This window comes from Acomys minous (assembly GCF_964271855.1).
Source record: "Acomys minous genome assembly, chromosome: 6".
In the NCBI taxonomy this organism is placed as follows: Eukaryota; Metazoa; Chordata; class Mammalia; order Rodentia; family Muridae; genus Acomys; species Acomys minous.
This window is the reverse complement of record NC_140487.1, coordinates 110481744-110506951: the sequence shown is the minus strand read 5'-3', so window position 1 is coordinate 110506951 and position 25208 is coordinate 110481744. Positions and strand designations below refer to the sequence as shown.

The following is a 25208-nucleotide window of genomic DNA, read 5'->3' as shown; positions in this document are numbered from 1 at the left end:
ACACATCCCTAGTTTTAAATTTTTTTTTCTTCTTTTTTTTTAAGATTTCTTTTGGCTTCACGTGTGTCTTCACCACACGGGCTGGTGCTTGAGGAGGTGGTAAGCCTCCAATGTGGGTGCTGGGAATAAAAAAACTTTTTTTTTTAAATTAAAAAAAGTTTTTATTCTTGTCTTATGTCAGACGGTGTCCGATGGTGTCCAAACTTAGAGTTATAGACAGTTGTGGGTGTTGTGAATTGAACCCAGGTCCTTTGGAAGAGCAGTCAGTACTCTTAACCACTGAACCATCCATCTCTCCAGGCTCTTAAAATACTTCTTACAAGCTCTCTTAACCACTGAGCCAAACTCTGCAGCCACCTCCCCCCCCCCCAGTTTTTTTTTTTATCTGTTTTTATTTATGTTTATTCTGTCATTTTAGCTTTTCTTTTCCCCCTTCTTTTGTTCTTTCCGAGACATGGTCTCTCTGTGTTAGCCTTGGCTGTCCTGGACTCGCTTTGTATACCAGGCTGGCCTCGAACTCAAAGCAATCTGCCTGCCTCTGCCTCCCAAGTGCTGAGATTAAAGGCGCGCACCACCACGACCTGCTCGTTTTAGTTTTTCAAGACAGGATTTCTCTGTGTAACAGCCCTGGCAGGCCTTGAACTCAGAGACCCACGTGCCTCTGCCTCCGGAGCGCTAGGATCAAAGCCACGTTGCAAGGTTTTCTTTGCTGTTTCTGTTTGTTTTAGTAAGAGTGTTTGTGGGCGTGCGTGTCAGATGGCAACTTGTAGGAGTCAGTTCTGTCAGGCCACCACGTGGATTCCGGGGTTCGAACTCGGCCGTCAGACCTGGCAGCAAATGCCTTTACCCGCTGAGCATCTCGCCTGGTTCCTTGCCCTTTGGTCCTCGCCTACAAGCCAAAGACCTAGTGGACTGAAGGGGCAGGGTGGACGCGAAGCGTACCGGGGATCAGACAGCCTCCGAGGCCAGGAGGCGCCCGCGGAAGCCTCGGCACGGGCGAACCTGCAGACGTGGAGCCCGGCCACGCCGCTCGCGCTCGCACACGCCCCCGGCCCCCCCCCGCAGCCCCGCGCGACGTCGCGCGCACCGGAGACTCCGCCCCTCCCGACGCAGCCTAAGGGGGCGGGACGGCACAGGCCCCGCCCCCGCCTTGGATTGGTCGGCGCGCTGTCACCACGTCGCGGGAAGCTGGCTGGGTGTGTTTGTGTGTGTGTGTGTGTGTGTGTGTGTGTGTATGTGTGTGGGGTTTGCTTTGTCATTCGTACCCCGGCTAGCGCGGCCGGCATGGCTGCATGCTCGGGCGCCCGCAGGAGGGGCCGCGGCGCCGATCCCGGGACGCCCTCTTACATAAGGACGCGGCCGACTGAAGCACATGTCAGCGCAAGGTTTCCCCCCCCCCCCACGCAGCACACCACGCCGTTTCGGTTCTTACATGCCAGGCGGGAGCCTGCGGCGCCGCACCACACGGTGTACTCCGACGTGGGCCTTCCCACGGCGGGACGCGGCCCAATAACCGCGAAGCGCACCTTCGCGACAAGGCATAATATAAGATGTTATATTTATAGGGCCTATTTATAAGCCTCTATTTAGCTCTTTTCTGATAGGCCCAGCCACGCGTCTGGGCCCTGTCCTGATTGGTGTGCCCTTCTGTCCTTCAAAGAGGCGGGCCCAAGAGTCCGTGTTGCCTCAGCGGGACCCAGGATTGGCCGTGCGCGGCGCGGCGGCGCCTTCGATTGGCTCCGCGGGCAGTCCGTCCGAGTAGAGGAGGCGGGGCGGACGGCTGGCTGGTGCGGGGCGGGCGGGCCCCGGAATTGTCATTTCTTTGTTTCCGAAGGCGGAGGAGGCTCGGCGCCCCCCCCCTCCCGGCCCCCCTCCCCTCCTCCCCCCCCCCCGGTGCTGGCTCCATGTCTGTGTGACCGGCCGCAGGGGTAGAATCCAGGCCCGACGCGGGGCGGGCGGGTGGCGGCGGCTGAGGTGAGAGGCGGCTGCGGCGGCGCGGCGCGGGCACCGGCCCCCCAGCGGGAGGATGAAGCGGCGGAACGCCGACTGCAGTAAGCTCCGCCGCCCCCTGAAGCGGAACCGGATCACCGAGGGTATCTACGGCAGGTGAGCGGCGGCGCCCGGCGTGGGCCAGCGAGTCCCGGGGCGCCGCTCTGGAGGGGCCCGGCCCCGTTATGTAACCCCCGACTAGGCCGCATGCCCGCGCCGGGGGCTCTCCTGGGGCGCGCCGCCCGCCGAGCGCCCGGCCAGCCCGCCGAGGGTCCGGCCCGGGCCACGGGGTGTGGCGAGGGCCGGGTGGAGGGCGCGGGCGGGAGCCGCGGGGGGCCGCCGTTGGCCGTGGTGTGTCGGGGGGAGGGGCGGCACCCCCCAGCGGCCGGGAGCCCTGAAGCCCGGGGGGTCCTCAGCAAGCTGTGCGCCCGGTCCCCGACGGTGCCCGGGTCACGCTGAGCTCGGGAGTTGGCTGCCTGAGTCCAAGGCTCGTGGACCCGTGCGTGGGGCAGAGCGAGGCCGCCAAAGTTAGGAGGTGCCAGGGGACCCTGGACCCCCGTGCTCGGGGCGGGGCCACGCCGGCTACTCTTCCGCCCTTTGCTGCCCTCACGGGATCCCCACCTTGGCCCGGAACTGCAAGGCCGATAGCCCCAATTCCTGCCCGTGACCCCGCTCCAGACCTAGGGTGCTATCAGTTCCTCAGCAAACGTTTTGACAATTGCAAGCTCTGAACCTTTAAGCAGGGATTCTCTCTCTCCCAACGCAGGTTTGGGGATTGGGGATTTTTTTTTCCCCTCCTCCTGTCCCTTGTTCATGAAGGAAAGTGGTGTGTCTCTTTAAATAGAAATGGAATCCACTCCTCCTTGAGAGAAGGACAACAGGTTCATGGGGCAACTCGGTGGCTGTCACAGCTTCCCCAAGCCCAATTTGTGTATGGCGGTTATTTTCTGGAAATGCCTCCGAAAGAACCGATTTCAGTGGAGGAGTAATTAGTTTACAAAAGAGAGTGCTCAGCATGTGGCTATAGGCTTAATTGAGTCCTCATGGCGCCCTACGGTTTACTGCTTCTTGCTGTGAGTCTTGCAGAAATATTGGAGATGGCTGATGTCAACCACGTTGTAGCATACATAGCTCTACACCTTGCACATGCGGTTGTTTACACGTGTGAAGTGGCAGGTGACTGAAGGGGGGAGTCTTCAAGTTTAGAAGGGTTAAGAAGTCAAAAGTCCTTGGATGGATCCTTATGTAAGGAACCATCAATCATAGAACCATTCATTCATTCAACAAACATGAACACTGTTTGCTAAACAGTGTTGGAGTCAGTCAGCAGGACACAGCTGTTAGTAAAACTGATGAACACGGTTGCTGAATCAGATGTGACAATAAGTAAAACTGAAAGAGCAAAACCAAATTTTCTGGCGGATTGAATGGGTGGAGGCCAGGCTGCGTACTATAAATTCTTGAATGAAGGAAGGCTTTTTTTTTTCTTGGCCATTGAAAAGATTAGAAGAACTTCCCTTTAGTAGCAGCGAATAGAAAAAGTATGCTAAACAAAGTTGGCAGGTTAGGACCCTGTGTTAATAGAATTTCTGTTTACAGTCACATAAGATGAGGTCCTCCTAACAAGACTGGAAATTCGCTGTTGTTTGCCTGTTTTCTGGGGTCTTTTAGCTTCTTGTCCTATTTAAACAAACACCTGGTTTATGGCTTGGACCCCAGCACCCACACAGCTTGACTTGGAGTTCCTCTTTTAATGAATATCTGTTGTTATACTAACTTTGAATTTCCTTACCGTAAAGGTTAATAGCAAATATGCTGTCCTTCACTCAGCCTCACATATAACAATTTAAAAAACCAAATGGTGATTCAGCTCCCAAGTCTATCTGCTCTCCTCTATTGGGCATTCTTTGCTAAATGTCAATAAAGGAACCTAAATATATTTCTACTTCTCTTTCTCTTTTTCTTTTTCTGAGGCAAAGAGTATTTTAGTTCCCTTATCTGTTTTTTAATGTTATGGAGTACTGCAGTGGAAAAATCATACAGTGCGGCTTTCCCCCCTCATTTTGTCTTTAAGGACTGCTTTGGAAAACATCCAGTATTTCTTAAGAAAACAGAATGAGTGGGCTAGTTATAAATTAGGACATTTGAGGATTCATGAATATCAAATTTCTGTTGATCATCAAATTAAAGTCTGTATTCAATTTTGTTTCATGCCATCTATTGCCTGTTTTGTTTCTGAACATCTGGCCAATTTTGTCTCATTAAAAAGGAACCCTCTCCCCAGGGGCTTTGTTGACAGTTTTGATAACCACTGTCTACTGTTTCATAGCCTAACCTTTTGTGGAGCCCTGTGTTCATGTTCTCAGTCTGCTCAGGTCTCTTGAGCCCTGACAGATGTGAGGGAGTAGCTGAGGAGGAAGCACTGGCTGCAGCCTGCCAGAGGCCAGAGCTCAGCTCAAAGTCCCACCTGATGCCTTGGACCCGCAGAGCAGCCAGTGCTTTTGAAGCTGACTTCTCCCACCTGGTAAATGTGCTTTGAGGACACACACACACACACACACACACACACACACACACACACCTCCTCTGTGTGTGTCTGTGTGTGTGTGGGGTGTCTGGAACTCCTTATGAATATCAATGTATTATTGCCATTATAGTTAACAAGTATGGCTTGTTCTTTAAGGAGGCAGGAAAGACCATTAGATTTGATCCAGTCAAAACCAAAAGTTGAGTAGTCAAAACAAGGCGCCACAGCCTGTTGGTGGCACACGCCTTTAATCCCAGCACTCGGGAGGCAGAGGGGGGTGGATCACTATGAGTCCCATGCCAGCCTGGTTTATAGAGTGCGTCCAGGACAGCCAGGGCTACACAGAGAAACCCTGTCTCAAAAAACAAAACAAAACCAAACAACAACAAAAAACAAGGGACCACTTGCTGCTTGGCCTTGCTTTAAAACAGTGGTTCTTAGACTTCCTAAAGCTGTGCCCCTTTAATACTGTGTCATGCTGTGGTGACCCCCAAACATAAAATTACTTTTATTGCTAATTCATAATTTTGCTACTGCTATGAATCGTAGTGTAAATATCTGTGTTTCCTGATGTTAATGGTCTTAAGGCACCCCTGTGAAAGGGTCATTCAGCCCCCAAAGGGGTTGCAACCCACATGTTGAGAACCACCACTTTAAAAACCCTGGTGCTTTTAATCCTGGGCAGCTATTACTGAGGTGACTGTCAGAGGAGAGCACTCATTGTCAGTATCATAGCCCTGCTGGAATTTTGTTGGAAGGACCAGGATGCTAGGGAGTATTACAGGTATTGTATTAATACTATACATATGTATATATGCAGTATTATATAAGATGTGTGCATATATTGTATATATGCAGTGTTATATAATATGTACATATGTTATATACAGTACTATATATTTTTATATATTGTATGTATATATGTATACACACACGTCCATCATCTAAAGATCTAAACATTCTCTGTTATTCCAGTCAAATTAATAATCAGGAATAAGAGGAAGGAAACAGGAATGTGTTTTTATTATTATTACTAAGAGCTGTCATTAAGTGTAATTAAAAAAAGCTCAGCCACCACAGAACCTAACAGATAGGCAATCACTATTCAGATATTAAATAAATAGATAAATACATAAATATAAGCTAAGATATTCCATTCACTGAAAACCTACATTTTTTGTGGAGCTGTGGAAGTTACAGGATAACACATAGGTCCTATCATTAGGGATTTACAGTCTAGTAGGCCATAGTAATATTCTAATATTTGTACAGTGGCTCAGAGGTTCCAAAGAACCTGGGTTCTGTTCAAGTGCAAATATTTCTGTTGGACCAGACTTTAGCTTATATTTTAGTTGTTCACCTGACACATTTTCTTCCTGTGCTATTTCATGAAGTAGTCAATTGCCACTAAGAGAGGGAATGCTTTAGCTATTAATAAATGAAAACTCTCCTTAATTATTACACACGGCAGTGCTTGGACTTCCTGGCTGTGAGTCCCTCCCCAGAGCTGCCCTCACAGCAGTCAGGGCCCTGGGCTTGCTGCTAAGCCTCATTGCAAGTGGTGATTCTCCTGGTGAGGTGGGCCACCTGCTGCGTGGTTCTCGCCATCTCTCTCCCTGCACACTTCCCACTTCTTCTTCTGAGACTTTAAAAGAGGAAGATATGGAGGTAAAAATGTTAATTATAAGATGTAGATGGAAACATGTTTCAAGCCTCTATGTTTAAGCTTGTTGCCGGGCATGGTAGCACATGCCTTTAATCCCAGCCCTCAGGAGGCAGAGGCAGGTGGATTGCTGTGAGTCCTAGGCCAGCCTGGTCTACAAAGCGAGTCCAGGATAATCAAGGCTACACAGAGAAACCCTGTCTCAAAAAACAAAACAAAACAAAACAAAACAAAAAGATTGTTACTTAAGGAGCTGGGTAAGGTGGTGCATGCCTGTAACCCAGCACTGAGGGAGGCAGAGGCAGGCAGATCTCTGTGAGTTCAAGGCCCTTCTGGTCTACAAAGCAAATCCAGGACAGCCAAGGCTACACAGAGAAACTGTCTCTTAAAAAAAAAAAAAGTAAAGTAAAATAAAAATTTTAACATTTATGCATTTCCAGCTTCAGGAGATGGTTTTCTGCCTCTGTTACTGGTGGTTGAAGGTGATGCCTCTTCATTGTGAACTTAGGACACATCCTCTGCAGCTTACAGTGCACTACTGAGCCTGACAGCATGGGCTTTAGGGCTGCCCTACATGAGACTTTTCTAGCTGTTTTTTCTTTAAAGATTTATTTATATGTGAATTTGTATTTTTCAGTATTTGAATATTTCTGTGTGAGGGTGTCAGATCCTTAGAGCTGGTGTTCCAGACAATTGTGAGCTGCCATGTGGGTACTGGGAATTGAACCTGGGTCCTCTGGAAGAACAACCAGCGCTTAACCGCTAAGCCACCTCTCCAGCCCCCTCCTGTTTTTTCGAGAGAGCCCCTGGTCTTCCCTGCTCCTCCCCAGTCACTGTTAGAAGCCATCAATCCTTGGGCCTCCTCCCCTTTCAAGTTTCCTTTTCCAGACCCTTGTCTAAACAGCACTCTCCTGAGGTTTCTCTTGGTTGTTGTTCCTGCCTCCTTAATGATGTTTTCTAACCGTGGCTTTAGATTCCTTTGGGCTATGCTTATTAGAGTCACTGGAGGCTGGCTGCCTTGATGGTACTTGTGTTCTGCAGCTGCCACTCCAGATCCCAGTGTCGCAATCTCACAGCCTGAAAGCATTTCTGTAATCTTGCCTTCAACAGGCTGGACCTGTCATAAAATAGACCTAGATACAGGCTCTGTATGTTTTAGAGGCCTGTCGGGAAGGGGTGAATATAATGAATACATCAAAGTGTTCAACTAAACACTTAGGTTTGTTATCCCTATAAATGACAATTAAGCAATTTGTCACACTGGAGTGTTTGTGCTTAATTTTTTGCCTGTGGTATAGTCTGTTTCTTTTTTTGGTTTTTTGAGACAGGGTTTCTCTGTGTGGCCTTGGCTGTCCTGGACTCACTTTGTAGACCAGGCTGGCCTCAAACTCAGAGATCCGCCTGCCTCTGCCTCCCAAGTGCTGGGATTAAAGGTGTGTGCCACCACGCCCAGCCTTAGTCTGTTTATTTATTTATTTATTTTTGTATATTCTCTTTAAAAAAGCACTTTTCCTCCAACTTCTATTATGATCTTAAAGATTTATTTATTTATTATATAATGTTCTGCCTACATGTATGCCTGTATATCAGAGGGCACCAGATCCCGTTATAGATGGTTGTGAAGCACCATGTGGTTGCTGGGAATTGAAGTCAGGACCTCTGGAAGAGCAGCCAGTGCTCTTAACCACTGAGCCATCTCTCCAGCCCTTCTATTATGATCTTAATGTCTGAGTGGTTTTGATAGGTTAGGTTGTTTTTTTTTTTTAATTCTTATGATTATATATACTTTATTGAACATTTCTTATATACTAAAAGCTTGCATTTATTGCCTCATCTTAGCATGCCAGCCATGTAAGCATGATTAAGAAAAGGTTATAGAGCTAATGAGGTGTAGTGTTGTAATGCATTCTTGGAAGTTCTCTTCACACATATCCTTCGATCAGTAAGTGTACCACTAAGGCGCATCTCCAATAAAAGTTTCTCCTGCCCCTCAATCCTTTTTTTTGGGGGGGAGGGGATAGGCTAATTTTATTAGGTGTTTTGAAAAGCTCTCCAAGGGGCTGGAGAGATGGCTCAATGACCAAGAGCACTGGCTGCAGCTGGCAGAGGACCTGGGCTTGATTCTCAGCACCCACATGGCGACTCACAAGCACCTGTAACTTCAGTGCCCCGGGATCCAGTGCTCTCTTCTGGCTTCTGAGTAGCATGTGGGTGTACAGACAGACATAAGCACAGGCAAACTACCCACACAAAGTACAATAAAATTAATAACAAGAGAAACCCTTCAAATTGGGTCTGGCGGCGCACACCTTTAATCCCAGCACTTGTGAGGCAGAGGCAGGTGGATCTTGTGAGTTTGAGGACAGCCTGGTCTACAAAGTGAGTCCAGGACAGCCAAGGCTAACACAGAGAGACTTTGTCTCGAAAAAAACAAACAAACAAACAAAAGAAAGAAAAGCCCTTCAAATTGTTACTGTTGGGTTGAGGAGTGGAGGAGGAGACATGGTCCAATTCAGCTTGTTTTCAGAACCTCCCCCTTGTCTCCTTGTTGATTGCTTAGGGCCCTTCTTGAACCTCCAGTCTTGGAGATTAAATTAACTGTGGGCTTTGGAACTTGATACTTTTTCCAGGTTCTTACTCTTGCTGTGTACCCTGTCTGCTATGGACTCATTTGGTGCCCTTTGAACATTTCCAGAGGCTTTTTCTAGAACTATTTCCTATTTGTCCACTGGGTTTGTGTATCTGTGTGTGTTGTTATTTTCTATGTTTCTATCATCTTGTTGAGTCTAGAAGATCAGATAAAAATCTCAGAAACACAGGCCAGCAAGATGAGTTCAGAAGGTACGAGCAACAGTCACCAAGCCCCCAACAACCTGAGTTCAGTCTCTGGGGCTCACCTGGTGGAAGGAGAGATCTGATTCCACAGTTGTCCTCTGACCTCCACATACACGTTACTGTACATGTGTGCGTACACAAAATAAAATCAAGCTGGGCGGTGGCGCATGGCTCTACTCCCAGCACTCAGGAGGCAGAAGCGAGTCTACAGAGATAGTTCCGGGACGGCCAGAGCTACATGGAGAAACACTGTCTCAAAAACAAAATCCAAAACCCAAAACCTACAAACCTAGTTAGGTGAAATACTGTAATTGAGCTACTTCTCTTCATAGTAGTGGCATTCTCTTCAAACGTACTGACTGTGCTCTGGGCTTATTCGGTTTGGGTATAATTATTTCACTTGGACAGTTTTCAAGAGTTGGATTCTGAAGAAAATGTTGGCAGTGCAACAAGTGGCTCAGTGAGATGCTGTAGCAGGCAGCGCGCAGCGTCGCTGGACTTGTCATCATGGTCTCTTCAAACCTTGAGGTGACTGCTTGCTTAGCACCTCACCTTAGCACGTGCATCCTGGCAGTGGAAACAAGACAAACCTAACAACTTTTAAGGTTTTTTTTTTTTGGTTTTTTTTTTTTAGGCTTTATATCTTTTGTTGTTGTTTGTTTTTTGTTTTTTAAAAGACAGGATTTCTTTGTGTAACCTTGGCTATCCTGGAATTGCTTTGTAGTCCAGGCTGGCCTGGAACTCAAGAGTGCTGGGATTACAGGCATGCATTACCAACCCTGGCTGTGGCTTTATATCTTTAACTTGACAACAGCCTAACTGCTATCAGCTAGGGCTCAGTTCATCAGCCTTCCAAGACACCTTGCATAGCACATGGCCTTTATTCCTTTATAGTTTCTTAGCTGTTTCTTAGTGTGCTCATTTTGAGTAATAGGATCGTAGAGTCAGAAGCAGTTTACCTGTCACTGCCTTCTCCTCTGTGAAAATTCAGACACTTTGCAAATAGTGAACTGAAGTGGTGAAACTTGCCCATCTTACACAGATAGGTTTGTGTCACTGATGCATTTGAGTACTTGTGATCCCAGCACAGGGGAGGTGACTGGGAACGACTTTGCTCCGTCTATAAATTATATTACTGCTTTGCTCACCTTTAAAACGCCTTTAAAAACCAAGTAAACTGCCCTGTGCTGAAGTCAGTACTTGGCCTGTCCTACAGGGAGAACACTTGAACACCAGAGGAAACGAATATCGTGGTGACGGTAGAGCAAGAATTTCGGTCTCAGGCTGGAGAGATGGCTCCGTGGTTAAAAGCACTGTGTGGCCTCACACAGGAAGGACCTGCAGTGGGGCCTAGAACCTCCTGCAGTGGGGTGCCTAGAACCTCCTGCAGTGGGGTGCCTAGAACCTCCTGCAGTGGGGTGCCTAGAACCTCCTGCAGTGGGGTGCCTAGAACCTCCTGCAGTGGGGTGCCTAGAACCTCCTGCAGTGGGGTGCCTAGAACCTCCTGCAGTGGGGTGCCTAGAACCTCCTGCAGTGGGGTGCCTAGAACCTCCTGCAGTGGGGTGCCTAGAACCTCCTGCAGTGGGGTGCCTAGAACCTGCATGGTGGCTCACAGCCACCAGCTACTCTACTTCCAGGGGGTCTGATGCCCTTTTCTGGTCTCCATAGGTACCAGGGGCACACACGTCACATAGACATACACACAAACAAATGACTCACACAGCTGGGTAGTGGTGACGTTCGCCTTTCATCCTAGCTCTAGATCCAGGCAGGTGGCGCTCTGCAGCCAGGACAGCCAGGACTACACAGAGAAAGACATATACATAAAACATCAAATCTTAGAAAAAAGAATTTCTATCTCAAATGAGAGAAATTGAGACAAGTCGTTCTCGCATATGAGCTGTTTTCTGTTCTAAGCTTAGCAAAGTGCTGCTTGTGGTTTACTGGTCTTCACTTTACTAAAAGAAGAGGTACTGTCTTTAAACATATTTAAAAATTTTTTTTACGTTTATCTTATGTGTTTGACTGCTTTGCTTACACTTCTGCATATATGCCACAAGTGCCTAGTGTCTGAGGGGCTAGAAGAGGGCGGCTGTCAGATCCCTTGGAGCTGGAGTCATGGGAGTTGTGAACTACCTGCCATGTGGGTGCTGGGAACTGAACCTGGCTCTTATGGAAGAGCACCCAGTGTCCTTAACCACTGAGCTATCTTTCAAGTCTTCCCCTCCCCCCCCGCCAGAGACAGGGTCTCTCTGTGTAGTCCTGGCTGTCCTGTAGACCAGGCTGGCCTTGAACTCAGAGTTCTGTCTGCTTCTGCCTCCCCATTGCGGGGATTAAAGGTTTGTGCCATTACTTCCTGGCTTCCAATTTTTCCTTTCCTTTTTTTTTTTTTTTTCTAAGACAAGGTTTCTCCATGTAGCCTTGGCTGTCCCAGGCTCACTTTGTAGACCAGGCTGACCCCGAACTCAACAATCCACCTGCCTCTGCCTTCCAAGTGCTGGAATTAAAGGTGTACGCCACCACACCTGGCCAATTTTTCCTTTTAAGTAACATGTTTCTCCTGACACAATGACCTTATTAGCTGGGCCTTCAGTACATGCATTGAATCCTTGCAGTCAGAGATATAGGCAGGTGACTCTCTGAGTTTTAGGCCAGTCTGGTCTACACAGAGAGGTTCAGGCCAGCCAGGGTTACAAGGTGAGACCATAGCGCAAAGAAAGAAAAAAAAAAGAGATGGATATTATGGAAACTTACTCATCTTTTGTGACAGTTATTTTGTAAAGAAACTTTAATTTTAATTTTCTGTAATTTTATAGTGTGTTTACAATTAACTTTATCAACTGGAAATTTATAAAGATCTGTTTTTATTCTTTAATAAAGCATATTTGCTTATTAAAAAAACAAACAAACTTGGTTCTGGCTGAGCTATACAGAGAAAACCTGTCTTGAAAAACCAAAAACAATAAAAATGCCAGTCTAGGTGATGCACACCTTTAATCCCAGCACTCAGGAGGCATAGGCAGGCTGTTCTCTGAGTTCAGTCAAGGCCAGCCTGGTTTATAAAGTGAGTCCAGGACAGCTATGGCTCTGTTACACAGAGAAACCCTGTCTTAAAAACCCAAACAAAACTAAAAACAAGCCAACAAATCAACCCAACAACAAAAACATTGTGCTCTTAAAAAAACTATTAGATTTATTCATTTCACGTGATTTGCCTGCATATAAGTATGTGCACCAAGTGCAGGCTTGGTGCTTGCAGGGTTCAGAAAAGGGCTTTAGGACCCCTAAAACTGGAGTCACGGGTAGTTGGGAACCGCCATGTGGGTGCTGGGAACTGAACCCAAGTCTTCTGCAAGAGCACCAAGAACTCTTGGCCACTGAGCTTTCTCTAGCCCCATAGGCTCACTTCTCTGGTATTCATGTTGGCTACAGCCATCAGAATGAACACTTTTTCCGCTCTGGTCTCTTTCAGTGATGCCTTAGCCTGTTACCTTTCTATTCCTCGGGTTTCTTTCCTGTAAAAACAATGTTTGTCCTGCCTACTTCACAGTTGGGAGGAGAAAAATAAGATAATTAATATGCACACATTTAGAAAACTTACAAGTGTGATGTAAATGCAGGGTGTGATTAGGTAGATCATTATTGCGTCTGTGGGAATAGTGAATTTATTTATAAGTGGATTTCTCCTGCTTATACAGTGTCAACATTGTTTGTTTGTTTGTTTGTTTGTTTGTTTGTTTTTCAAGATAGGCTTTCTCTGTGTAGCCCTGGCACTCTGTAGACTAGATTGGCTTCGAACTCAAGAGATATACCTGCCTCTCCTGGGATTAAAGGAGTGCACAAACACTGCCTGTTTTAAAGTTATCTTTAAACTTTTCATTGTGTATGTTGCTAGCTCAGTGACTTTGTTTGTTTGTTTTGTTTTTCGAGACAGGATTTCTCTTTGTAGCCTTGGTTGGTGTGCACCAGGCTGGCTTCAAACTCAGAGATCCGCCTGCCTCTGCCTCTGCCTCCGTCTCCGCCTCCGCCTCCCCAGCTGGGATTAGAGGTGTGGGCCACCATGACGGGCTCCAATATTTTTTAAAAAGAGGCTATGTATTGTCTTCTCTCTCCTATTTCACTTCTTTTTATCCCCAGCTCCATACATTCCATATTGTTCAAAGTAATTTGGGAGTAAGGCTGTTTCTTAGTGGGTAGAGCACTGTGTAAGCGTGAGGACCTGCGTTTAAATATCCCACTGCATAAAAGCCTGGCATGGTCACTGTGGTTATAACCCTAGTGCTGTGAGGTGTTGAGACAGGAGGATTACTGGGGCTTACTGGCTGCTGTGGGTTCAGTGAGAGACCCTGTCTCAAGACAGTGAGGCAGCACGCCGAGCACCCTCTAGCTCCATGTGTGCACAGGAATCTACACACATATAACATGCATCACACCCGCCACCCATGAAGTGTTTTGGAATTAGAACTTTTAGAATTTCAAAGTCTCTAGTAGGGCTAGGTCGCAGTGTCTGCTCTCGACAGCTCTGTGGTTTGTCCAGCTGGTCATAAAAGTACCACATTCCAAGTTTATAAAAGCTTAATTTAGTAATGCTCATTCTGTACACTTGTGGAATTGTGTACAGAGAAGTCCCTCCCCCCCCCCCCGCATGTGTGTCTGTAACAATATTTGATACTATAATTTAATTAGAAATGTGTTTTACTTGGTAGAGTGCTAGTCTGGCATTCAGGAAGCCCTGGGCTTGATCCTTAACACTGCATAAACTAGGCTCAGTATAACCCTAACACTTAGAAGGTAGAAACAGGAGGGTATGAAGTCAATGTCACCTTCAAATACATAGGAAGATCTAGACCAGCCTTGGCTAGAGATACCATCTCAATGCGTAAGTTAATATTATATAAATGAGTGTAGAACTTCCCTTTTGTCTCTCTCTTTCTTCCTTCCTTCCTTCCTTTCTTTCTTTCTTTCTTTCTTTGAGACAGGATTTCTCTGTGGAGCCCTGACTATCCTGGAACTTGTTCTATAGACGAGAGACGAGGCTGGCCTCAAACTCACAGAGATCCTCCTGCTTCTGCCTCCCAAATGCTGGGGTTAAAGGCATATGCTACCACACCCAGACTATAGACAAATATGTAATTTCTTAAGTTTTGGAGATGTCTTCCTCTTTCTTTGAGATGAGGTCTCATTCTGTTTCTGCATGGCTTTGTACATGGAAGATCCTGCCTTGGCTTTCTGAGGATGTAGGATTACAGGCATGTGCTGGGGTGCCTGCTGCTGCTCCTGTCCCTCCTCCTTTTTTGTTAAGGATTTATTTTATTATTACAGCATGTGTGTCTGAGGTCATCAGATCCCTTGGAGCTAGAGTTACAGGTGGCTATGAAGCACCTGATGTGAGTGCTGGGCGTGAACTCCTGTCCTCTTTAGAGCAGCAAGTCCTCTGAATGCTGAGCTTTCTCTCCAGCCCCTCTTGTTTAGGAAGCCATGAACCTCCATGAAGGCCTCTCCCTGATGGCTTTCTCTAATCCCCTTTACCTGTCTAAGGCCCCACCTCCAACTGCCATTGATAACCGCATCTAAGGTTGAAGTTTCAATCATGCTGCCAGTGCGTCTCAAATGTTAATATATGCACAGGCCTACGGAGCTGCTTAAAATAAAGGCTTAGGTTAAGTAGGTCTGGACTGGGAACTGAATTTTGCTTTTCCAAAAAATGTCCAGATGATGTTGATACTGTGGTGCAATTACAGCTGGCTGGTGTGAGACTTCAGCAAATCAGATAAAGGGCTAGCCGAATATTCTAGCAGTGCAGCATAACAGGGAAGATAAAGGGGTAGGGTAGGAAGTATGCCACACACTGAAAGTGAAAGGCGATTCATAGTTGCCATTATGAGAAGACAAGGAAGCCTGGATTGGGACAGATGGCTACTAGCAGAGCATTGGTCTGCCTCAGGAAAAGGTCAGGGACGGAGGATGGACGGCCAGCCCGTGGTAATTATGTGTACTCCAGACAAGCAGCTGGTGACAGTGGACAGGTGCACTGCCCCTGGAAGGAAGACTGTTCACTAATTGTGGACGGAGAATCCATAGATGGAGAGTATTGCTAGATGGATTCAAGTTAAAAATGGCTGTAAACGACACTGAGAGGACTAGAGTAAGAAAAAGAAAGCTGTAGTTAGGCTCTATTTTCAAAGATTCACCGTGGTTAAGCTAAGTCATAGCACACATTTGTTCTTAATTTCAGTGGCAACTTGAATAGAAGCACACAATGCTATAAAAATATCCTAATTTTAGAAAATATTTTGCAGTTATGCTTTAAATTTTATTAATGATATTTTATAATTACTAGTGTTAATCAGAAAATCAGGATATCATCAAATCAGCCATAAATTATATAAAGAGCTGTGAAAGAAAAAAAGAGCTGTGTATATAAAAGTATATTCAATCATATTTTCCTCATGAATGAAAAGAAATGTTTTGAAACGCCCTTTGGGTAGCATCTCCTGTAATTTGACAGAAATTTCAATACCTTCCCCATCCAGAAGGACAGGGACTAAGAAGGTGCGCCTTTTCTGCTGTCTTGTCAGGGGAAGGGTTGACACAGTGAGGCTGAGGGCATTGAGCCAGGCAGCTCTTATAAACTCTCCAGAACTCGGAAGATTAAGCAACTCAGAACTCAAGACTGAGTCTAGGGAAATTCAGATTTGCTAATTAGCCCATCTCTAGATTTTACAAGAAACCCTCCTGAAAAGGGAGCCTAATTGTGGCATGTGTTTACTATTCAAATTTACTTTGTTGTTGCATGTGTTTACCATTCAAATTTACTAAGCTGTCTTTACTTCTAAACTGAGACTCCTCAAAAAGTGATTATCAAAGAATATCAAAGATCTGAAAGTACCCCTACCCCTTACTGGAAGTTCCAGAATTGAAAAAAAAAGTCACTAATAAAGACCATTTTTGTACTGCTTTACATTTAAGTGATTAGGATATCACACATCATTCATCAGGCTGCTGTTCTGAGGACAGTGTTGTCCTGTTACTGAAGTGTGGAGCACTGCCAGCTGACCTGGGATCCTGCCATGCCTTGGGTGTCTTTTGGACAGAGAGCAGTTGGTAATACTGTTCATTTCCATCTGGGGATAATGACCATGCTTATTCAGCCACATTGCAGGGACAGCGCCAAAGATTACTCTATCAGGCTGGAGGTGTAGCTCAGTCGTTAAGAGTGCTAGCTTTCCAGCCGGGCGGTGGTGGCGCACGCCTTGGGAGGCCCAGCACTTTGGAGGCAGAGGCAGGAGGATTGCTGTGAGTGCGAAGCCAGCCTGGTCTACAAAGTGAGTCCAGGACAGCCAATATAACACAAAGAAACCCTGTCTCGAAAAAACAAAACAAAACAAAAAAACAAACAAAAAAGTACTAGCTTTCCAAGCTGGGCATGGTGGCCCATGCCTTTAATCCCAGCACTCAGGAGGCAGAGGCAGGTGGATCTCTGTGAGTTCGAGGCCAGCCTGGTCTACAAAGCAAGTCCAGGACAGCCAAGGCTACACAGAGAAACCCTGTCTCAGGAGATTAAAAAAAAAAAGTGCTAATTTCCCATAAGCTGAGCACTGATTTAGGTCTCCAGCACCTCAACCTGGAGTGTGGTGGTGCACACCTATAGTTATAGCCTTGGGACTTTAGGCAGCAAATGACAAAAAGTTCAGTGTCATCCTTGGCTACATAGTGAATTTGAGGCCAGCCTCAGACAGAATACATGAGACTCTGTCTTAAAAAACAAACAAAACTAAAAGAAGGCTAGAGAGAAGGCTCCATGTTTAAAGTGTGCACTGCTCTTCTAGAGTTTGGTTCCCAGAACCTACTTTGGGCAGGTCACAACTGCCTGTACCTCCAGCTCCAGGGGACCCAACTCCCTCTTTTGGTACCCTCAGACGTTGATGTCACGTGCACATGCCTGTATTCAAGCATAGGCACATGCATATAATTTAAAAAGGAAACAAGGAAGAAAAACATAACTACACTAGAAGACAAGGAGAGGTGGGATCCAGAACTCAGGTGTAGATAGGCCAGCCAGCCAGTGGTGGCCCACGCCTTAACCCAGCCAGTGGTGGCCCACGCCTTAACCCAGCCAGTGGTGGCCCACGCCTTAACCCAGCCAGTGGTGGCCCACGCCTTTAAACCCCAGCACTTGGGAGGCAGAAGCAGGGCGGATGTCTTGATTTGAAGCCAGCCAGCCTGGTCTACAGAGTGAGTTCCAGGACATCCAGGGCTATAGAAAGACCCTGTCTCAAAAAAAAAAAAAAACCAAACAAAAGAATTCAGGTGTAGATTTGAATTAACATTTGCAAGATGGCTAAACAGGAAAGAAGTATGTAGGTGAGAGTAGGCCAGCCCCACAGTCCCTTGTGAGTCTGTGGAGACAAGGATGCATTTCTCCTGGGGGACACCTAGGAGTGAGTGTCTGGGTCACAGGACTGGTACATGTTTAAGGAACTGAGTGTACGCTTACCAGTTTACTAATACAGAAATACATGTTCGTGCCTGTGTGTGTGTGTGATGCTAGAAATGGACCCCAAAGCCGTCCACATGTTAGTCAAGTGCTTTGCCGCTGAGCTATACCTCCATGCCTCCTGCTGACCTGCATTGCCTTTGGTCTGTAATGTGGGGAGGCTCCGGCAGCTGGGCAGGTGCCTGCCAGTCCAGGGCCTGGGCTCACTGGTTAATCTCAGCAAGCGCTTTCAATTTGTAGGGGACAGACAGACAGACTTCCTTTCCTGCAGCCAGATGTGATGAGGGACCTTTGTGAGACTCCTGCCCAGTGCTGCAGTTCTTAGGCTTTCTGTCTAGCTGGGCTCACTGCCTCGTGGCCTCCTGTTGCTGCTGCTGCTGCTGCTGCTGCTGCTGCTGCTGCTGCTGCTGCTGCTGCTGCTGTTCCTTTTTCAGTTTTGAGACAGGGTCTCTATGTAGACCAGGCTGGCCTTGACCTCATAGAGATTGGCCTGCGCTGAAATTAAAGGTGGATGCCACCGTGCCTGGGTCTTCTCTTTTCATTGTCTCTCTGCCCCAGAGCTTTCTTGCTGAAGTTTTATATGTGTTTCTGCCCAGCTTTTCCAGGATAGCTTTAAGCTTTCTCCTGAACGGGGTCTTTTCTGTGAATGCTGAGTAGTATTACTCCATATAGAGCCCTGAAATTGGGTTTCTTTCTTGTGTTGTTCTACTGTTGCGCTGAGTTGGCTCCTAGTATCAATCAAAACAGTTGGTGGTAATACCCACCATGAGTCTGGAACAATTGTGCATTTCTTGTGGAAATCATCCCCTCTACAGTGTGGAAGTTCATTCAACTGCGTACATTTGCACCAGTGCTCAGGTGTGGCCAGGTTTTGTTTTGGGTTTGGTTTTGGTTTTTTCAGACAAGATTTCTCTGGCAGTTCTGGCTGTAGACCAGGCTGGCAGGGAACTTACAGAGATCTGCCTGCCTCTGCCTGCTGAGGGCTGGAATTAAAGGCATGTGCCACCATACCCTGCTAAAGTTTAAATTTTTTAAGGGTTTTTATTTAGGTATACAGTGTTTTGCCTGCATTACATGTACACTTGCATGTCAGAAGAGGGCACCAGATATCTTTATAGATGGTTGTGAGCTACCATGTGGTTGCTGGGAATAGAACTCAGGACCTTTGGAAGAACAGTCAGTGCTCTGAGCCATCTCTCCAGCTCTAAAGTTTAATTTTTTAGGATAGAGTCTCTCTATCCCATGATTGGTAGAGTTTGCTGTGTAGCCCAGGGTGGCCTCAAATTATTTTTCTGGCCTAGCTTTGTTCTGGGATTGTGAATGTGTGCCACTATGCCTGGTTTAGACAACGTTTTAAATAGCTAAATTTGTTCTGCTCTGGAATGAACAGATTAGGAATATAGAAATAGAGGGTTATTAGCAGGTATGCTCTTCAGGCTTTTATTACTCATCATGCAGCTGATGAGTGGAACATGGAGTCTTAGATTATATGAAAAATGATTAAGAAACAACGACTGTGTTCCCACCTCATTTTGAGCTCAGTACAGTGGTGACAGATGCATGTTAACTGGCTTCTCAAAGCATGTATCTCTTTACCATGAACAGGAAGGAACTCGGATGACACATTTTCATCTCAAGTCCTGAATGTTTGAAGACTTCTCCTTTAAAAGACTTGTGTGCCCTCAGTCTTTAGGAGTGACTGTGTCTGCCCCATGAGTTAGCTTTAGCATATTTCTGGGAAGTCTGTTACGTTTTGTTTGGTCAGTGCAGATGAGTGCTGTACAGAGAAGCTAGAGAAGAGAGAGCAGCAGAGATCCTTGAAGCGTGCAGAGGTGTGCAGCAGGGATGCCCAACCCCACAGGTGTGCAGGGCCAGGAAGCAGCACGTCGGAAGCCTTTCAGCTGTGACAGTTTCTTCTAATGAACAGCTTAAAAGCTATTCTGAGAGTGTTACAGTACTTTAAAGTCATACACTTAGCACATTAAAAAAAAATAGTGGTGAGATTCGAGTGTTTTTCCTCCATCTTAAAAGGAACTGAGCACATTTGGTTATCTTGACAGTTTTGAGACTCAGAGTCAAGGAGCCTTTTACAATCCAGATACGGCACAGAAACTGCTTTCTGAGCTTTAATCTCCACTGTGTTTATGGTAAATGACATTTTTCTATCCATCTTGAACAGAAACAGTGCATTCCTATTTCTGATTCTTCATGTGTGACCTTGAATCCCTTGTTTTTGTATTTTGCAGTACATTTTTATACCTGAAATTCCTGGTAGTGTGGGCACTTGTCCTCCTGGCTGACTTTGTCCTGGAGTTCCGATTTGAATACCTGTGGCCGTTCTGGCTTTTCATCAGAAGTGTCTATGACTCCTTCAGATACCAGGGACTGGTATGTTCCTATTGCATGTTCTCCAACTGGGAGAGATTTAGGAGAATATGTTTATTGGTTGATACTGACTTGTTTTAAATGGATTTTATTAGCAATAAATTAGCTATTAGCAACTGAAGTGCCTGAGTTGGAAGGAGCTAACTGGGCCTGTGGATTACAATTTAGCTGTTCTAAGCCCACTGATCAGTGGTTCTGTTTTCTCCTCCTTTCCCACTTGAGTGGAGAGAAGGAACTGGGTGAAGGTTATATTGCCTACTCTTGCTCTGGAGTGCTCTGTAGCAGGGGTTCTCATTGGTCTCAGGACTTTTTTTTTTTTTTAAGGTTTTTTGAGACAGGGTTTCTCTGTGTAGCCCTGGCCATCCTGGAGCTCGCTTTGTAGACCAGGCTGGCCTCGAACTCATAGAGATCTGTCTTTGCCTCCCAAGTGCTGGGGTTATAGGCATGTGCCACCATATGAGGCAATATTTTTGTTTGTTTGGTTTTGGTTTGTATTCTTAAAAATTATTGCCAGGTGTGGTGGTGCACGCCTTTAATCCTAGCACTTGGGAGGCAGAGGCAGGCAGATAACTGAGTTTGAGGCCAGCCTGGTCTACAAAGCAAGTCCAGGATAGCCAAGGATAACAGAGAAAGACCCTGTCTCCAAAACAAAACAAAACAAAACAAAAATTATTAAGAACTTCAAACAGCTTCTGTTAATGTGGTGGTGCACACCTTTAATCCCAGCACTCAGGAGGCAGAGGTAGAAGGGTCTTTGAGTTCCAGGACAGCCTGGTCTACAAGCTGAGTTGTAGGTCATGCTGGTCTACAGAGACCCTGTTCTCGATATAAATGAAACAGGTAACGACTAAAATCAAACAAAAATCAAATACATATTTATTAATTCACTGAAAATAACCATTTGCCCAAAAAATATCATAGAAAGGTGGTTCTTTGCTTTGTTTTGTTTTTTGAGACAAGGTTTCTCTATGTAACAGCTCTGGCTGTCCTGGAACTCCCTCTGTAGTCCAAGCTGGCCTCAAACTCACAGAGGCACCTGCCTCTGCCTCCCAAGTGCTAGGATTAAAGGTGTGTACCACTACCGCCTGGCCTTTTTTTAAAAAGAGCTCTTTGTTTGGTAAGATCTCAGAGCTCCAGCTGGATAGATGGCTCAGAGGTTAAGAGCACTGGCTGCTCTTCCAAAGGTCATGAGTTCAATTCCCAGCAACCACATGGTGGCTCACAACCATCTATAATGAGATCTAGTACCCTCTTCTGGCATGTAGGCATGCATGTGGACAGGAGTACAATATAATTAATTAATTAATTAATTAATTAATTAAAAAATATCTCAGAGCTCTCCAGACCACAGGTTTTAAAGTATCCAGTTAGAGCCTGGTGCGTGGCCTGAGCTCATTCTTTTGACTTATGTGTTATTTCTGTTGTGTTCCATAGCTACACCTTACAACTAACTCTCCAATCCAGGCCTGGCACTTGGTCAGAGTAAATCCATGCTTCCAAAAGATGGCTTCAAGCTTATGTGTTATTGGTAATGAATAGTGGTGTCCAGGGGAATGCAGCGTTATTAATAATACCACCAGCATAATTTTTGCCAATATTTTGGTTCATCTGCATTCCAGTAAGCGTTAAGAATGAAGCTCTTTGGAATGGTTTGTGAGGAAACCGGAGGCTTATCAGTGTTACAGTTCTTGTTCCTTCAGGTAACCTGCCTATGGGATCCCAATGAGTTCACTGTGGTCCAGCCTCAGGTCATCTCCTTGGTTTAGGAACTGTGAATAAGAGCACTCTTTAATGTTGAGTTAGCCACTGCTTTTTAGTATATGTGCTGCGCAAGCAAGCTTATAACCACTGCTTCCACATGGTCTAGTCTAAGTATTTAAATTTTGAAATTTCCTCTTGTTAACTTGCTCTGTGTTTAGTAATTTTGTTCAACAAAAGCTTTTATTAACATTCTTGAAAATAACAAGTTCTGAAATAAGGTTTTAAATTTGCTTTTCTCTCTCTCTCTCTCTATTTAGGCCTTCTCAGTATTTTTTGTTTGTGTGGCATTCACGTCAAATATCATATGTCTCCTCTTCATTCCCATACAATGGCTTTTTTTTGCTGCTAGCACATATGTATGGGTCCAGTACGTATGGCACACAGGTGAGTTTTAACGACTTCTTGGTTAGAAATTTTAGATGAAAATTAATGAATTATTTAAGATTTACATTTTAGGCCGGGTGGTGGTGCACGCCTTTAATCTCAGCACTTGGGAGGCAAAGGCAGGTGGATCCCTGTGAGTTTGAGGCCAGCCTGGTCTACAAAGTGAGTCCAGGACAGCCAAGGGCTACACAGAGAGACCCTGTCTCGGGGGGAGGGGGTGAAAACCCAAAAGATTGACATTTTAAAGTCGCCTTTCCCCAGTACATTGTAATGTGTTGTTTGGCTTGTGTCTGTGGTTTGTTGGTTGGGTGTTTGTTTGCTCGGTGGTTGTAGTGTTGCTTATTTGAGTCAGGGTCTTACCAAGCAGTCGTGCTTGTCCTGTGACTCATTATGTAGAGCAGGCCAGTCTGCACCTGACAGTAATAGTCCTGCATTATTGGTGTGCCCTACCTTGCCTTGCTCTCTATGCTTTCATACGTGAATTTACCCTCCCCCCTTTTCTTCTGTTTTGAATCAAGCACTTGAGGTTTAGGCATTTGAGTTGGCAACCTCTATTACAAAGATGCCAATTTAAAACGAGTTGAAGTGATTTGTGTTGTTTAGTAGTTGAGGACATCCATGTGCCACACAAAACTGCTCACAGCATTTCAGTATTGAAAGAAATGCTAGAGGTCATGCAAGTGAACCCAGTAATATGACCAGACAACAACAACACAAAACCCTCCCCAGCATCGCAGGCACACAGTGGCCCTCTACAGTTGGAAATGCGCAGCCACGTAGGCTCCTGCCGCTCCTGCCGCTCTCACTCACTTAGCTGTATAGGAGAAAGTATAGGAGCTGTGTAGGAGGAGCTTTCTACACTGGGTCACAAGGTCACAAGGATCCTCCTTGCACTTTTAACACAGGATGATGTTACACTTGGGGCTTAGTGATTCTTAAAGGAGCCGAAAGGATTTATCCAGAAACATACGTGGGAATGGACAAAATATAAAAGTTTCAGGGCACCTGTCCTCCCTGAATGAGTGGTCTCCCTACCAGCTGACATATATCTAATGATCTGAAGACCCCGCCTTAGCTTCTTCGTCTTTTTTTTTTTCCTCCCGAGACAGGGTTTTCTGGTTGTAGCCTTGGCTGTCCTGGACTCACTTGTAGACCAGGTTGGTCTCGAACTCACAAAGATCCTCCTGCCTCTGCCTCCCAAGTGCTGGGATTAAAGGCGTGTGCCACCATGCCTGGCTCCTGCTTAGCCTCTTTAAGTTTCTGTTTTCTGTAGGTAAAAACACTCCTGATGCCACCAGCTCTTTGTTGTGTGGCGTTTTTAAGTGTCTCCTATTTTGCACTCCTAATCCTATGCATTGTATTTCAGAGAGATTCTTACTGATAGGATACACTGTTAGCTTCCTTCTTTTTTCAAGTTGTTTCAAGATCAGAAGAGATTCTGACAGCTCCAGCTCACTGTGAAAGCATATGTGGCGTGTGCTGTTGGGATTTGAGGACTGGCCCTCAGAGTCACACTGTCTGCAGAGCTCTGTGAAACAGGATTCTCAGCCTCGGCTGTAACCTGTAGAATTTTGACTCTGGAGAGATGGCCAGACAGTAAAAGTTTTCTGGCGCAGCGTCATCCTTCAGACAGTGGCGCTGGCCACTGGCCACGGTAGAAGACTGCTCCTTGCTGTTGGAGGGCTCCAGTGAAAGCATAGCTTCTACTGTAGCATCAGACTTGATTTAAGTTGTCCAGAATGTTCTCCAGTTGGCTGTTGTCCAGTCTAATTCAAGAGATCCCCCCCCCCCCCTTGAACCAGCTTTTACTTGTATTTCCTTCTCCTGGGCCATTTATATGCATCCCTGTTTCTTGGTCCCAGTTTCTTGTCTGTCACCTGGAGGTGAGGTAGTCTAAGTGTCTCAGTGGCTCCAGCTCAGATGTGCTAGGGCTCTGGGAGGCAAAGGCAGCCTTTCTGATTGCCTCGGTGTTTCATGGGGAGGAGACTAACCATGTGCCAGGGACTGGCAGGACAGTGTCATAAAGTGACATATATATTGGAATAGCCGGGTTGTGAAATGTGTTTCAATTTGAAACAGTTAATGCTGAGACAAACTACAGTAAATGGCATCACTGTTTTACTGGCCCTGGGAAATAGGAGGATAGTGTATACAACTTGGAGGGCTAATTTTTCTTCTGTATGTTAAAAATTTAAATCCCTTGAGATAAAGAATGGTGACAAGGGCTGGCAAGACAGCTCAGCAGGTGAAGGTACTTTCGTCAGGCCTGAGGGGGAACCCAAGATCCTGATGGTTGAAGCGGAGAACTGACTCTGAAAAATTTATACTGACAGGCTCGCTGTGGCATGCACATAGGCATGTATCACACAAAGTAACGGCATAAGTAGAAATAATTTAAAAAAGAATGCTCAAATAAAATGGTATATAACCACAAAAGAATGGCAATATTGTGTCATAAGCATTTTGGTGTCGGTGATGGTTTTATTTTGTTTGTTTGGGTTTTGTTTGGTTGTTTTTCAAAATAGGGTTTCTCTGTGTAACAGCCTGGGCTGTCCTGGAACTTTCTTTGCAGACCAGGCTGGCCTTGAACGCACATAGGTTTGCCTGCCTCTGCCTTCCCAGTGCTGGGATTAAAGGTAATGTGCCACCATGCCTGGCCCTCTTTCTTTTAATTTTTGTTGTTTTTGTTGTTGTGGTGGTGGTGGTGGTGGAGGAGGAGGAGGAGGAGGAAGAGGAGGAGACAAGGTTTCTCTCTGTCGCCTTGGCTGTCCTGGTCTCGCTTTGTAGACCAGGCTGGCCTGGAACTCACAGAGATCTGGTGCCTCTGCCTCTCTGAGTGCTGGGATCACAGGTGTGCACTACCACGCCTGGCTTCAAATTGCTTTTTATTTTTATTTTTTTATTTTTGGTTTTTCAAAACAGGGTCTCTCTGTGTAGCCTTGGCTGTCCTGAACTCACTTTGTAGACCAGACTGGCCTCGAACTCACAATGATCCACCTGCCTCTGCCTCCCGAGTGCTGGGATTATAGGCGTGTGCCACCATGCCCAGCGGTCAAATTGCTTTTTAGTTTACTTGAAAGTCTCTGAACGTTGCTATCATTGACTGACGCTGCCAAACAACCAACTCATCTGTTGTGTCAGCTACTGTATCATTGACGGCTGTCTCT

The 25208-nt window shown here is 46.0% G+C and overlaps 1 protein-coding gene across 1 annotated transcript in view; it reads left to right on the top strand.

The window, feature by feature from the left end:
* Positions 1-1639: 1639 nt before the first annotated feature.
* Positions 1640-25208, top strand: part of MACO1 (macoilin 1) — a 61918-nt gene continuing 38349 nt past the window's right edge. The window contains exons 1-3 of the mRNA XM_084788289.1: positions 1640-2106; positions 19758-19899; positions 21915-22041. Of these exons, the coding sequence (XP_084644415.1) occupies positions 2027-2106; positions 19758-19899; positions 21915-22041 (349 nt within the window). The 5' untranslated portion in view covers positions 1640-2026. The remainder of the gene's footprint in view (positions 2107-19757; positions 19900-21914; positions 22042-25208) is intronic.